Here is a 16,332-nt window from a genome sequence, read left to right as displayed (position 1 = left end):
TGCTCTCAAATATCTAAAGATTCTTTTGACAGCACTTAGATGTGACTCCTTAGGATCTGATTGGTATCTAGCACATATTCCCACACTAAACACTATGTCTGGCCTACTAGCAGTAAGGTAAAGCAAGGATCCAATTAAGCCTCTATAAAGCTTTATATCTATACTTTTTTTTTTCCATCTTTGTCTAGCTTACTAGTGGGATTCATTGGGGTGCCTATTCTCTTGTGATTTTTATTCCCAAACTTCTTTAATATTTTCTTTGTGTATTTAGTTTGATGAATGAAGATACCTTCCTTAGTTTGCTTGATTTGTAATCCGAGAAAGAAATTTAGTTCTCCCATCATACTCATCTCGAATTCTCCTTGCATTAATTTAGCAAACTCTTTGCAAAGATTATCATTAGTGGCACCAAAAATTATGTCATCTACGTATATTTGAACTATTAGCAAATTTTTGTCTTTTCTTTTGAGAAAAAGTGTTTTATCTACATTTCCCCTACTGAAATTATTATTCAGTAAAAATTTGCTTAGTCGATCATACCAAGCCCTAGGTGCTTGTTTCAATCCATATAATGTCTTATGTAATTTAAACATATGATTAGGCAATTCATGATTCTCAAAACCAAGAGGTTGCTCTACATATACTTCTTCCTCTATAAAACCGTTTAAGAAGGCACTTTTAACATCCATTTGATATAATGTGAAATCCATGAAGCATGCAAAAGCTAGAAGTAATCTAATAGCTTCTAATCTGGCCACGGGAGCAAATGTTTCCTCAAAATATATCCCTTCTTCTTGATTGTATCCCTTAGCTACAAGTCTAGCTTTATTTCTTATAACTATCCCGTTTTTATCTAATTTATTTCTAAAGATCCATTTTGTTCCAATTACTGAGTTATGCTTTGGTCTCTCAGTTAATGTCCATACATTGCTTCTTTTGAATTGATTTAATTCTTCTTGCATAGCATTTATCCAATTTGTGTCTTTTTCAGCTTCTTCATAAGTCTTAGGTTCTAATTGTGAAACAAAAGCAAGATAATCATTTAAATTTCTAAGAGAGGATCGAGTTCTTATCCCTTGAGATGGATCACCAATGATTAAGTCTTTAGGGTGTCCATGTGCATACCTCCATCCCTTTGGCAAGTCTTGAGATTGTGGTGGCACGCGTTTATTTTCCTTTTTTTGATTTGGCACGTCATTAAGATTCAATTTTTCAAAGTCAATAATTCCTGCATCATCATCAAGAATATTTTCTCTCCTAGGAGACTCACTATCAGACTCATCAAATATGATATTAACTGACTCTTCAACTACAAGAGTTCTTTTGTTGAATACTCTGTATGCCCTGCTAGATGTAGAGTATTCTAAGAAGATACCTTCATCTGACTTGGCATCAAATTTACTTAGATCCTCCTTGCCATTATTTAAAATGAAACATCTACATCCAAATACTTTAAGATATTTAGCAGTTGGTTGCTTATTCTTCCAAAGTTCATAAGGAGTTTTCTTGGTTATAGGTCGTATTAAAACCCGATTTAGAATATGGCAAGCAGTACTTATAGCTTCAGCCCAAAAGTACTTTGGAAGATTTGACTCGCACAACATTGTGCGTGCCATTTCCGCCAAGGTCCTATTTTTTCTTTCAACAATCCCATTTTGTTGAGGCGTTCTAGGTGCTGAAAATTGATGTGAGATACTATTTTCATTACAAAATTCTTCAAAGTGTTGATTTTTGAATTCAGTTTCATGATCACTTCGAATTGCTATTAAGGTGAGCTTCTTTTCAGTTATGATGTTTTTATAGTATTTCAAGAATGCTGAAAATGCTTCATTCTTATGTGCAAGAAATGAAACCCATGTATATCTTGAAAAATCATCTACTATAACTAGTCCATATTTCTTCCCTCCTAGACTTGCGGTTCTAGTGGGTCCAAATAGATCAATGTGTATGAGTTCAAAAGGCCTAGTGGTTGATATTATATTCTTTGATTTGAAGAATGTTTTTGTTTGCTTTCCTAATGAGCATGAACCACAGATTGTCCTTTTCAAAGGTTAATTTTGGCACATCTTTTATCAAATCCTTCTTGACTAGTTTTGATATTAAATCCATACTAGCACGTCCTAGTTTACGATGCCAAAGCCAACTTATTTCATTTTTTTTTCTTCATTAGTAATTAAACACAATCCATTTTTCTTGCCTAATTCATGAAGATCTACCATGTAAATATTTCTTTACCTTTATCCTATAAGTACAATGCTATTATCTTTAGGATTTGTGATTATACATACTGAGGCTTCAAATATGACTTTAAAACCTTTATTACAAAATTGACTTATGCTAAGTAGGTTATGTTTCAAACCATTAACTAATAAGACATTTTCTATAAAGATAGATAGAGTAATAAAAATTTTATCCTTTCCAATGATAAATCTTTTTTCATTGTCTCCATAGGTTACTACTCCACCTTTCTTAGATTCCAAGGTGACAAATTGTTCTACGTCACCTGTCATGTATCTTGAACAGCCGCTATCTAGATACCATCGTTTATCCACCTTATTAGTTGCAAGATACCCCTGCAATCAAGATCAAGAATATGCTTTAGGTACCCAAACTATGTTGGGTCCTTTAGGGAGTACTTGATGTTCCTTTTGGAACCCAAACTTTCTTGGATTTTAGCTTATGATTATTACTCAATTTGGTGTAGCTAGACTTTTTATAGTTACACTCATATGCTTTATGTCTTAATTTATTGCAGCAATGACAAGTTATATTTTCATTTTTGGCTTTCACAAATATGTTCTTTAAATATTTTTGTTTCCTATTTGTTTTATATCCTAATCCAGCTTTATTATATACAGCTTTTTGACTATCAAGAATCATATTTAATTTAGTTGAGCTAAGTGTAAACTTGTCTACTAAGGATTTGTATTTTTCAGTATCTTCCTTTAACTTGACATTTTCAGCAATTTGAATTTTGGTTTCATTAGTGAATCTCCTACTTAATGTTTCGTAGTCATTAGATAGTTTTTGCTTTTCTTTGATAAGAGATTGATTTTCATCTTTTAGAGCTTTATTTTTATTGATTAATTTCTTGTGTTCTTCCATGAGTTCTAAAAATGCATCATGTAACTCTTCTACTATAAAATCACATTCAAGTTCAGAATCTACCTCATCGTCTCTTGTTGATCTTCCTCTTCCGAACTTGACTCCTCACTTTCACTCCATTCAGCCATGAAGTTCTTCTTCTTAAGTTTTCTTGCCATCCACTTCAATTCCGGACAATCTATCTTAAAATGCCCGGGCTTGTTACACTCATAGCAAATTGGCGTTTTCTTTTCCTTTTCTTTGTCCTTATCCTTTTCTTTGCTTGAGCTACCTTTGAAGAAGGGCTTCTTTTTATGAAATTTCTTCTTTTCTCTCATGAACATTTTGAATTTTCTTCCAAGCATAGCCATTCCTTCTTCATCATATTCCTCCTCATCATCAGATTCTTCTGATTCAGTTTCCTGTTTTGGAGTAGTAGACTTCAAGGCAATGGTATTTCTTTTCTTGACCTCATCTTCTGAATTTTGCCTCATGGTCAACTCATGGGTCATGAGTGATCCTAGAAGTTCTTCCAATTGCAATGTATTGAGGTGCTTTGCTTCTTGAATTGCTGTCACTTTGGCCTCCCAAACTCTTGGTAGAGATCTGAGAATTTTTTGCACTAAATCAGAGTTAGTATACGACTTTCCTAAACTTTTTAGCTCATTTATGATTTCTGTGAATCGAGTAAACATTTCAGTTATGGACTCAGTGGACTCCATTTTAAACAACTCATACTTATGAACTAATATTTTTATTTTTGACTTCTTGACTTGATTAGTTCCTTCATGTGTGACCTCCAGTTTATTCCAAATTTTTTTTGCGGAGATGCATGTAGATATTCTATTGAATTCACTTACATCTAGTGAACAGTAAAGTACATTAATTGCTTTTGCATTTAGTTGTGCTAGTCTTCTATCACTCTCATTCCAATCCATTTCTGGTTTGGAAATGATTGTGCCCTCTATACTAATTGTGGGTGTGTGTGGTCCTCTAGTTATGATATTCCACAATTCATAGTCTAGAGCTTGAATGAATATCCTCATCCTAGCTTTACAGTATGTGTAATTAGAGCCATTAAATAGAGGAGGTCTATTTGTGGATTGTCCCTCGCTCATAGAGCATCCTACTTGGGTTGTCATGATCTTTGTCTCTTGATTGTGAGATCAACAAATACTATGTGAGCACCTTGCTCGATACCACTTATTGCCCAAGGTGACAAGCCAAGAGGGGGGGTGAATTGGTTTCTCTAAATTTTTACTATCTTAATTTAGTCAATCGATGAGTGAGTGAAGTTAAAACAATACACAATGCAAACACACAAGAAATATAGTGGTTCGGTGCTCTCCTAAGCACCTACGTCCACTCTCCAAGCGACCCCTTGAAAATTCACTATAATCCCGCGGATTATAGTTGGATTGTTTTTCGGGCTCACAATCCAAAAACCTTTACACTTTGGTTTTCCGGGATCACCAAGAATCTATGTTGGTTTTACGGGCTCACCAACGAACCTTCACAATTGGTTTTACGGGCTCACCAACAAACCTACACCGTTGGTTTTACGGGCTCACCAACAAACCTTTAAAAGATGATTAAAAGGAAGAAGAAAGTTGGAACTCCTAGATGAGCAAATATAACAATTATAAGCTACAAAGAAGAGTTTAGAAAATAGTTATCGCTTGATGAGACTTCTCTCTTCTTTATCAAGAATGCTTCACTCTTCAAGGGTGGATGGAGCTCTTAATGTCTCTTGGAATCTACTCAACCACTTCCTTTTGACTCTTTGAATGAAGCACTTGGATGAAGAAAATTAGGGCTCTTGTCTTTCTTGTGTAAGCTTTGATATTTTGCAAAAGGATCCTTTCTCTGATGAATAGTGTCACTTTAAATAGTTTTCCTCACCCATTGGACACCCTCCATTGGTTAGATTTCAAAAACTAGCCATTACTTACTGTTGAAAGGACAAAAAGTACTTCTGCAGAACTAGCCGTTATGCTTCTGCCTGTGCTGGGGTCGACCCAAACTTTTCTGGGGTCGACTCAAACCACTGTTCATCAGACTTGGGGTCGACTCAACTTTCATTGGGGTCGACCCAACTTTTACTGGGGTCGACTCATGCTACATTGGGGTCGGCCCTCTCAGCAAACACAGAACCTTATATTTCAGCCGTTTTTCACTGGAGTCGACTCAACTCTTTTTGGGTCGACTCAAGGTACAGTGGGGTCAACTCAAGTTCCATTGGGGTCGACCCTCTCAGGAATTCCAGAGACCCAGTTTTGATTGACACAGCCTTGGGGTCGACTCATGTTTAGTTGGGGTTGACTCAAGTTATATTGGGGTCGACCCTCTCAGAGATTCCAGACAACCAGTTTATGAATGAGACAGCCTTGGGGTCGACTCATGTTCAGTTGGGGTCGACTCAAGGTGGGGTCGACTCAAGTTATATTGGGGTCGACCCTCTCAGGGATTCCAGAGACTTGTTTTCTTGAGGCTTGAAGATGGGGTCGACTCAACTACTGTTCATCCGTGCCATTTTTGCAGAAGTGTGCCTGATGGTTCCATGATGTATCGGGGTCGACTCCATCAATCTTGGGGTCAACTCATTCCACACTTTGCTGCAGCTTAAGGTTAGATTCATCCAAATAATCAATGAAATATACTTCAAGCAATTTTGAATGTATGCCATGGTATTGCTATATACTCTTAACAATGAAAATTACTATTGTCCCCTTAAGAGTACGTTTCACTTGAAACTTTGCCGAATTGGAATTTAGAATTCACTATCTCTTTTCTATCGCAAATTTTATCTCATTATTAATTATTGAAATACATCTTGATTTCATTCTTTTAATGTACCGTCGGTGACAAACTTAGTAATGATGTATTATATTACTTTGTAATATTTAATTAGATATTTCCTTAATGGTTGTATTAATTATCAAAATACCACTATCATCCTCACAAACCAATAGCGAATAACAAACTCTTCCCTGCTCCCTTGACCCTAATTAACTCCCATCCTGCCAGTGCATTGTATCTAACCACACGGTAGCAAATGGGTACAAGTAGCTAAAGATCTCACATTCAACATCTACAGCCAAATGGTTAGGCAACACTACGACACCTAGGTCAAAATCCCACTTACCAAACAAACAAGATGTCGAGAGGCGAACTCTTCCATTCTCCTCCAAAAGCTAAAGTGATAGCAGCTGTATCCATGTGGAAGAAGGTAAGCTTTCGGCAGCACTTTTTTCATTAATTTAAAGTTGGACTATGTTGTAATATGGAAATCGACACCACATGAATCAATTACAGTTGCATAAGCCATAACATTACGTTTCTTAGTTGTCCATACACTCTTAGACATTTTTTCATCAAATAGTTAGGATAGGCTCCAATCACCAACTACATCTGCAACCTTGCAAGTTGTAAAGGGTCAATTGTTTATGAGGCAAAGTTGGATGCAGTTGATTTTACAATCATTGATGGTTAGCTGGTCATTGATGCTCTTATCACTCTGCGATCAGCATACTGTTGCTCAAGTATGAAATGTCGGTATCATCTCAGATAGTTATAGCTATCTGTAACAAATGATTTATTGCGCCATCTTTATTGATAATATGAAATCAACGTCATCAACTTGTTCCTTGGTACATTTTTTTGATAAGTCACGAATATTATCAACATATATTTCATGTGAAGAAATGCCATATATGCACCCATTTCTATATTTTATTGCTAATTTTCTGTAATTTGAAAGTGATTTTGCAGCATAAGGTGTCCAAATTGTCAACTGTTGGGTGCTTAAGTTTACAACTTTTCAAGTTTCAGCACTTACAAATCCACATCATAGATTCCAACTTTGCTTAACAAATTCTCTTCAAATGCTCTTATTGGAGTAAAATAAACTTCTGTTCAGCTTAAACTCTTACCCGTGGTTTTGACATGTGTCTAACAAAGAATTGGGTACTTCATTTGAGAGATGAATCAAGAAAATCTCCTAAAGCAAGATTAGGCCAAACAACCACCAAAATGGCTACTTGAAACTACTATGGGTTAAAATATTGTTAATGTATTAGAAAATGTTAGGACTAGCAATTGCATGGAAAGGTTACATAAAGAATACCAAAAAGAAACTAATCCCAAGTTGATGTCTAAAACTGTGAGGTACTCCAAAACCCACTAAATTCATAAAACCTAGTGAAAAATAATCATGCGAAGCGAACCTTGGAAATTTGGAATGAGGAACACAGCATGCTGGACATATAGGTTTTGTTTAATGACAATTTTGATATGAATATCCACTGAATAATTTTGCAGTGTATCAAATGTATAATGGTACTGACATGGCAGTCTTTTTTTCTAGCTCAAAGTTTGGTACATATAAGTGATTACCAAACCATATATGATTATTGCTATAGACCTAAGGTTCTCATGATATGCCCTTTTTTCTTATCTGTTTGTTTAATCTAGAGCATCCCTTGCCTAGTATTATGACAATTCAACCTACACCAGCTCATCTTGACTCTAGATATGACTTTTCATATTTCTAATTAAGAGAATACTAGTGAAAATGCTTCTAACTGTTATTCCTGTAAGATAGAAGGCCATTGTGTAAATTGATTATCAGAAATGAGGGTTCTAATCTGACTTGAAGTATAGAGCAGCGGTCAAGTAGGTAGGAAATCTTAACAGTTAACATTGAGGAAATGAATACCTCTAGTGCATTGTTACAATACGTATGCTCAAGGAAGAAAAAATCTTATGGAGTATTTCTTGTAGGATAAAATCTAAATTCCTTCGACCACCAAAATAATTCTGCCACACATTGTATATTGGTTTTTAAAAAGTGGCATCTCATCTCATTCTGGTTGAATCTTGTTAGCCAGTTAAAAGAAAAAAAACTATCATTTTCTTCATTTTATCTTGTTGCTCCTCTTTTTTATTTTTAAAAATCTTTCTGTAATATATTCAGTAGAATATGTGCTGGCTGCAATACCGAGATTGGTCACGGGCGCTTTCTTAGTTGTATGGGAGCTGTTTGGCACCCAGAGTGTTTTTGCTGCCATGCTTGTAATCAGCCAATATCAGATTATGAGGTAAGGAAATTAATAATACCTGCTTGGCATCTTGTGAGAAGTTTTATAGAATGGGACTGAAGTACACTAGTCTATTGGTACAGTTCTCCATGTCTGGGAATTATCCATATCACAAGTCTTGTTACAAGGAGCATTATCACCCAAAATGTGATGTTTGCAAGCAATTTGTAAGTATAAATAATGCTGAACTTATATTTTCTTGAATATATAATTCAAGCAGGATGTGTAATTTGAGTCTTATTCTTGTGTTTAATTGCCAGAAGCATTAAAACACACCATATTATTGGGACACATTGAAGCACTTCTGAGGAACGTCAGACCAATTCTGAGCTAAATCCGATATTTGATGATAAATATTGATAATTTGTTTAAAAAAAAAAGAAATGTGGGTGACACTTGCAAATGAGATAGAATTTCTAGTGCCATATTTCATTCTGACCCTTTTGTCATAAAATTCAATTGCATAACTATCAAATAATTCTTTGCATTTCTTGATTCTTTGATCATTCAACTGTGGAAGACTATTACCCTTATAATTCCCTCCACACCCTCCCTGCCTCTGCGAATCTGTCTCCCTCCAATTCTCTGTCCCAAGATTTAATATGAAGTGATAAATCCATGTCAGATCCAGCAGAAATTATATTGTTTTTTGAAGGCAGCTTGGGCCTTTACAGTCTTATTGTTGTAATCCTATGGACATCAAATTTACTATTCTTTAATATTATTGTTGCTAATATTTTTACAAAATTAACCTCCTCAATCTTCTATTAAGATCTTTTGAGATCCTTGCTGATACTTTCATGAGATCACAACCACATTTGCTACTATCTCAGCTGACAGCTCCTCCTTATCATTGCATGATCTGCTATCATTTGTTGGAAGCCTCAAACAAGAGTCAGGGCTGTGTTGGTGCTTGTTAATATAGATGGCTATTATCAACATGACTTCAAAATCTAGGGTTACTATGAGATTTTTATAATGCATTATAATGTTAGTAAAATTTAATGGGAGACATCATTATTGTTGCTCCTGAAGCTTTTGGGGATTGTAATTAGGCTTGAAAATCTCTTTGAAAATTTGGACTAAGTTTTCAATGTGATCATGTCCTCATTTGCAGATTCCAACAAATATGAATGGCCTTATTGAATATAGGGCACATCCTTTTTGGCTGCAGAAATATTGTCCCTCGCATGAGATGGATGGTACTCCGAGATGCTGCAGTTGTGAAAGAATGGAGGTTGGTCTAAGCTATTATTTTGCATAACTTTATCTAGGTGTCAAAGATGATCCTTTAATGATGCTTGCTTAGTCCTGTTACATGTGATAGTGCTAGACCTTTCTTGTATATAGGTTGCTCCAATCTTGATTTACAGTACGTCAACTTTTTTACGAATTCTAAATCATATCTTGTTTTCGATATGTGCTGCTTACTATCCTTTTCTTTCTCTTTATAAAATCCCAGCCAAGAGACGCACAATATGTGACTTTAGATGATGGGCGGAAGCTCTGCCTGGAGTGTCTAGATTCTGCAATAATGGACACTAGCGAGTGCCAACCTCTTTACCTTGATATACAAGAATTTTATGAAGGTTTAAACATGAAAGTGGAACAGCAGATACCATTGCTTCTTGTTGAGAGACAAGCTTTAAATGAGGCAATGGAAGGGGAAAAGAATGTAAGTGATTTAAACTCTGGAAGTTCTGCTTTTAGTACATTGTATAAATCACTTTCTTAACATTTACTAATTTACCTTTTGGGAGCAGGGTCACCATCACCTTCCAGAAACCAGAGGTCTTTGCCTTTCTGAAGAGCAGACAGTCAGCACGGTGAGCAAGCTTCAATTTCATTAACTTGAATGTGGAAAAATGTGCTTCTTGAAAAGATTACGCTTGTTTTCTCTTAATTATTGTCGTTTCTTAAAATCATGAACTAAGCTTTAAAAAAAAAACATTATCAGATTTTAAGGAGGCCAAAGATTGGAGCTGGAAACAGAATTATGGAAATGATAACAGAGCCATATAGACTCACTCGACGATGCGAAGTAACAGCCATTCTTATACTTTATGGTCTCCCAAGGTATTATTTAATTACTACATGTCTTTCCTGTCATTATATTGGTATGATTTTAATACCAACTTGCCATATGAACTAAAAAAAAATCCAGAATATTTAATCCTATCCATTATATTTTGTTGTGCCATGCTGAATTACTAGCCATCAACAGCTTGTGATATGTTCTGTAGACAATTATCGAGTTTTCAAGCATTAGTGATGACCGAAATTGCAATAACAACTCCAATTATTATGGTTCTTTTCAATTGTAAATTACAGATAAATAAAATGCAAAGACTTTGAGATAAGTACTTATTATTTAAATCCTTTTTCATACAGGTTACTGACAGGGTCAATTCTTGCCCATGAGATGATGCATGCATGGCTCCGGCTTAAAGGTATTTTCTCAGACGAGAGGTGGTTAAATTCTATTCGCTTTCTTTCTCTTCTACTTTACGGTAAAAATTTTACATTCCAAAAGAGCAGCATATGACTACAATGATTGGAGGAATTAGTCTGGCTAATAGAGTTAAAATTTGATGTTTATTATGTAGGACCATTATTTTAGGTAGGTTCCTACCCTTTTCTTTTGTTGAAATCTGTAGTTCTGTTCAACTGTATTTTCAGTGTTGGTAGAACCATCTCGAACTGCCCAGTTTGGAGCATCTCGAACTGCCCAGTTTGGAGCACACCGAACTGCTTGATTTTGGGCGTACTAAACTATACCGGCGACGGACTGGGACGGTTCCAGCCTCCAGCTCAAAAAATGGTGGAAGGGGAGAGGGAGAAAGAGAAAGAGAGAGCGAGGGAGGGAGGGGGAGCGAGGGAGTGGCCGGTGGCGGTTGGAATAGGGGTGAGGGAGGGGGAGAGAAGGCTTTTGAAGCACTCTCTCTCCTTTGTGTATTAGAATAGGCGTGGATCCCCTGTTTTAGAATGGAAGCCCTTTTTTATATTTTTTTAGAATTTTTTAAGTGACTTCGGTAGCTACTGTCGTGTTCACTTAAAAAATCAAAGAAAAATATAAAAAGGGGCCTCCATTCTGAAACAGACGATCCACGCCTGTTCTAACACACAAAGGAGAGAGGGCTTTCGTTAGTAGCTACTGCCGAGTTCACTTTCTTTTTTAAGAAAAAAGAAATAATAAGTGAAGTTTGTAGTGGTTGCCGACTTCACTTAAAAAATTCAAAAAAAAAAATATGAAAAGGGATGGAAACTACTATTTCATTTCGAAACAGGGGCTCTCCCCCTATTTCGATGCTTGGAGGAGAAAGAGCTTTGAAAGGCTCTCCCCGTCTCCCTTGCCCCCGTTCCGGCTGCCGCACTCTCCCTCTTTCCCTTCCTTCCTCTCTCTCTTTTTCTCTCTCCTTCTCCCTCTCCCCTTCCCTTTTAGTTTTGCTTGTTGGTTCATGCCGAGACGGCACGACATGGTGGCATACTGTATCTTCCCGCTGGCCAACCGACATGGATGCTGGTTTTGGTACTGCCTTGTATATTTTCTTGGCACAAGAAGTGGTTGACTTTTTACTAGCACTTAAAAAAATAGCTGGGTCATAGTTGATTTGGGTGACTTTCTTTAAACTAACTTGGCTAATTTGTCCGTTATATCGAAAACCTTAACAAATTGTCTATGTTCACCGAACCAGTATCGACACCTGTACTAGTCGGCCACTAGTATGGTACGGTATCAATTCCGCACCATTTCAATACATGGTACGCCATGGTGCACCACTCAGTTGATCGGTATGCCATTTCCTCAATTTTTTATTTTTTGTTTTCTTATTTTTTTGGTTTCCACTTGTAACTTTGATGATTATTATTGTGCAATTTGAAATTTCATCGTTCTTTTGATGTCGTTTCACCATAAAATAGAATTGAAGTAGGCATGCATAATGACATACAATATACAACAATAATGTAAAGAATGACGTCGTTTTACCATAAAATGTAATTGAAGTAAATATACATACAATGCAATATACAACAAATAGAGTACTTTAATGCTTGATAGTGATACTAAACTGACCGTCCAAATATCTCGATAGCGAATCTGACCCGTAATATGCTTGAGGCTATGAAGGATGATACAACTCAAATATGATGACCCAAATGAACCATATCCTTACCCATATGTGTCATATCATACCGGTGTGGAATAGGATCTAGTGTATGACTCGAATCCCGATATGTCTAGGGCTTTTACTACACGTGCCAGATCATTTACAGCAGCAACGTCATGTCCCAAAAGACCTCGAGGGGGCAGTCTCCCATATGCAATAGTATCGTCATGGGCTCTACTAGGTCGTGCATCATGGTCCCTATTCTATGGTATGAGTGAATTGAGACTCATCGATGAATTGAAAGCCACCTTGGGGTTCTGAGTCATAAGCTGTTGTGCCATTCTAACCACTAGATGCATCATCAATTGGGCTGCTAGCATCATTGCGATTGTGTGATGAGCTAGCCTGAGCGAACAGACTCCTTCTTGACTCTCTCCAATGGATATGCAACTGCCTTGCCTTTTCTTTTCTTGTTGGCCTGAGTAGCTGCCTTCTTTCTTTAGGTGCCCTTGTATGCGTAGCTCTATTGGGAGGATCAATTGGACTCTTCATCTTGACTAGACTGGGTACCGTGGTGGCCTCTTCTCAGCAGCTCTCTATCAAATCATTGGAAGGATGTCTTGGACATGGAGCCCTATGACGTTTGGCTCCTCCTTGACCCCTATGGTTGGTCGGTTGGATGTGAGCGTGGCATGTCTCGCTGTGCCTACTGTTCTTTATCCATCCTAGACTTCTTGATTACGAAACTTGCTGTTGAGGAGGCGATCCTAGTTCATCTAGCTTTGACTGTTGCTACTGCTGATGGCTGTTAAGCCAACCAATCATTGGATCCTTTTTGTCATGCAAGAAGTCATTGTGAAGTGGGTCATTGTAGGTCCCACTTCCTTTTTAATGCACTTCAATCTTAGACATAGATTGTAATGTCTGTATACTAGATCTTCAGGTGCTTCTATGTAAGATGGTTCCTCTGTTTGTTGTGGATAAGGGTAAAAGTAGACCAATTGCGCTTACAACAACTAAAGGAGATTATGTTCGAGAGGATCTAGATCACCGAGTACTTAATGCTCTTGGTTGATGTGCTAAAGTGCAACCACTATTTGGTTAGAAATGCATTTAAGAAAATTACATATTAGAAACCACCAATTACAAAACATCCAAAGAGCAATTATAGACTTATAGTTGATGTTTCAAAATACTTGGATTCATACGATCTTTGCTTGCTATAGCTACCCTATTGCGGAAGTTGTAAGTGATTAACAAGGCACATAGAATATGATGTTAATTTGATATTTCTAATGACTTTACAAGTTGACTCAAAATACTCCACTCAAGTTAACTAACCTCTTCCAAACACTAGGCGGCAACTTCCATATTGGACTTCATCTTATAGCTGATATTGCATAAGGCGGACAAAAGTTCTTCATCCATAACTATTCCAAGGATTCTGTACTGGAATGTCAGGTTCAGATAATACGTTGTCAATACATTTTGCAATTGTATAACATTGACATAGGTATATGATTAACAAGTATGCTAATGAACATTACCTGTTAGATGTAGATCTCTGCCCATTTGACAATCCCACCTCAGCTTAATGATATCAATGTACTCCTATGCATGCTTGGGGTCTGGCTACATCATTTGGACCTTGGCAACCATCTTCATATGGTAGGGGAAGCCCATCTGAGGGTACCTTTTACTATCTATAGCTCTCAGCACTCCGTATAATGACTTGATCGCTTTTACAATTCTCTAGGCTTGTTGCCATAATTACTGGCTTGTCACCAAGCTCTCCATGTGACTTCCTTCAGTGTCGATCCGTATATATCTGCTCTCTTGCTACTCGGCACTGAGCATCTGATGTGGGCATGCTTTCTTTTCGAGTATGCTATCAAGTGCAGTGTAATTAGTAGCAAAATGGGTGACTGCTAGCCTCAGTATCTCTTTCCTTGTGTACTTCCTCATCAAAGTTAGCACCCATGTGTGGTTGTATGTGAATCTAGTAATGGATTGGGCAATCTCGATGACCTGTTTGACTTTGTGAATCTTCTCGATGTCCATCAAACATAAGATAAATACAATGTGTAGCACATGAGATCTAGAAAATATTTGGCTGCCGCTGCATTGGAATCTTCCTAGCGGTCCTATACCGTGGTCTGTTATCTATGACTATCTATCCGATATTCTACTCTCCCACTTGGTCTCTAACTTTCTCCCTCAATCTAAGAATGTACTAAGCATCGTACACCTGATCTGAAGCATCTATTTACTTATGAAAAATATCGTATCACAGTATGCCAAAAAATGATGACTCCGCTTGCTGGAACCTGTCCAACCATCACATATAAGAGTCAAACCGCAGGTGTCCCACTTGTTTTGGCTGGAGGCTATATGCTTATTTAACTTCTCCTTCTTGTTGTCTAGAAGCTCACCATATATATCCTTCAGCCCTGGAGGATCTATACCCTGACCAGCTCTTTAGGTGGAGGTGATAGCAGATATTTTGTGTTGTTTGCCACATATGTAAGGATGTGACTGAAGTGGAACCAGGATGCAATGACTCTCCATATATATTTCTTATCATTCACTCGTATGGTATCAATCTTTTGTTGCTTCGGATCTTTGTTACTACTGGATCTACTTCATGAATGGTGGCCCTTAACGGAATCTCTTTGGAGGACTTCTACACTTTCCTATTGCCAAAGGTTCTAAACATGGATGCTATATTATCTACCGCCTCTGCTGATGACCTTTCTGATTGAGGAGATCCTCCTATAATTTGGATTTACTCTACCAGCTTTGTTGCCAAAGCCTGACTCATATTGTAAGGAGAGCCTAAACCAAGCTTTATAGGCCTAGCAATCTCGTCTAGCTACCATTGGTCATCAAGGCGCACCTAGATGGCAGCCTGAATCTACGCTTCCTCGACTGATGTAATCTTAGGGCTGCATCTTATACATAGTTTATATTTTTTGTTGTTTCTATGCTTTTCATCCAAAGCTATGTTTAGGTTTGGATTTTCAGTCGAGTCATGTACTAGGACTACTAAGCAAAAAGGGTCCACCTAGGTGTGATAGGAAGCCTAACCCAACCCCAAATCACCATACTTAATTGCCTGAGCCTTGGCCTGTCTTCAATACCCACGGCCATCACTCATTTCTAGGAACGGAGAAGGATGGATGATAGTCTTGGAGATAGAATTGTGTATGTTGAATGTATGGAAGAAGGGGGGAAGAAAGTTAGAAAAGAAAAAAATACAACATAAATCTACATAAATACGCAGAAATTTGCAGAAAATAGCAACAAAAAAAAAATACTGTTCACATGAACAGTAACCCAACCCGAGTTACTGTTCACGAAACAGTAATGGACGGTTGGATGGAAGATAAGGACGAGTGGGAGAAAGATAAGGGCCGTTGGGAAAGTTGTTGGATAAGGATTAGTGGAGAAGTTATAGAAACCGTTTTGGAGGATTTTTAGAAAGATTGTTATGGCTATTTTTGGGCCTATAAAAAGAAAGGACAATAGCCATTGAAAAAAAAAGAGAGGAAAAAGAAGAAGAAAATCTAGAAAGGTGAATACCACCGTGGGCGAAGTCCGAAAAAATCTTTTTCCTTCCACTTTCATCCTGCTTATTGACCTATTTCTTCTTGGAGCCACCTTCTCGACCCTGTCATCCTTTGTCTCGATGCCTTGGTGGAGCGTCGCCTGAAGATTCTCATTGGATTGGAGGAACCAAACTCGCAGAAGTAATTATCCGACTAGTTCTATCACCATTTTTTATGCAGCCCTTGTTTCTTCATCTATCAATTATTATCTCTACCCATGGTCTGCCGTACCGGTCCGGCCTGGGACCGGTACCGGATCAGTGTGAAATCCGGTACCTGTAATTTATTGTTGAAGAACCGGTACGGGATCGGTTCGGACCAGTACGCCACCGGTACGCCGACCGGTACCGGTACGGCGGACCTTGTCTCTACCCATCATCATTACCATCGTTGCCATCTATCACATCCTTGGAACTCGAGTTTACTAGCAGT

General features: G+C 37.5%; 1 protein-coding gene across 9 annotated transcripts in view; it reads left to right on the top strand.

Annotated features, from left to right (window-relative positions):
• Positions 1-16,332, top strand: part of LOC103697805 (protein DA1-related 1-like) — a 52,069-nt gene that overhangs the window by 20,422 nt on the left and 15,315 nt on the right. For 4 of the 9 annotated variants that reach the window (XM_088711633.2, XM_088711632.2, XM_088711631.2 and 1 more), the window contains 7 exons: positions 8,060-8,183; positions 8,267-8,350; positions 9,301-9,420; positions 9,646-9,858; positions 9,947-10,009; positions 10,141-10,259; positions 10,575-10,633. In XM_088711633.2, the coding sequence (XP_088567759.1) occupies positions 8,060-8,183; positions 8,267-8,350; positions 9,301-9,420; positions 9,646-9,858; positions 9,947-10,009; positions 10,141-10,259; positions 10,575-10,633 (782 nt within the window). Of the gene's footprint in view, positions 1-8,059; positions 8,184-8,266; positions 8,351-9,300; positions 9,421-9,645; positions 9,859-9,946; positions 10,010-10,140; positions 10,260-10,574; positions 10,634-10,862; positions 11,374-16,332 lie in introns of those variants that run through there. The other 5 variants (XM_088711634.2, XM_088711635.2, XM_088711638.2 and 2 more) reach the window with 3 other exon arrangements.

This window comes from Phoenix dactylifera, chromosome 15 (genome assembly GCF_051530095.1).
Source record: "Phoenix dactylifera cultivar Ajwa chromosome 15, Ajwa_hap1_PhDact_Kaust_v1.1, whole genome shotgun sequence".
In the NCBI taxonomy this organism is placed as follows: Eukaryota; Viridiplantae; Streptophyta; class Magnoliopsida; order Arecales; family Arecaceae; genus Phoenix; species Phoenix dactylifera.
Note: the sequence above shows the minus strand (reverse complement) of the source record. Positions and strands in the feature narration are given on the sequence as shown.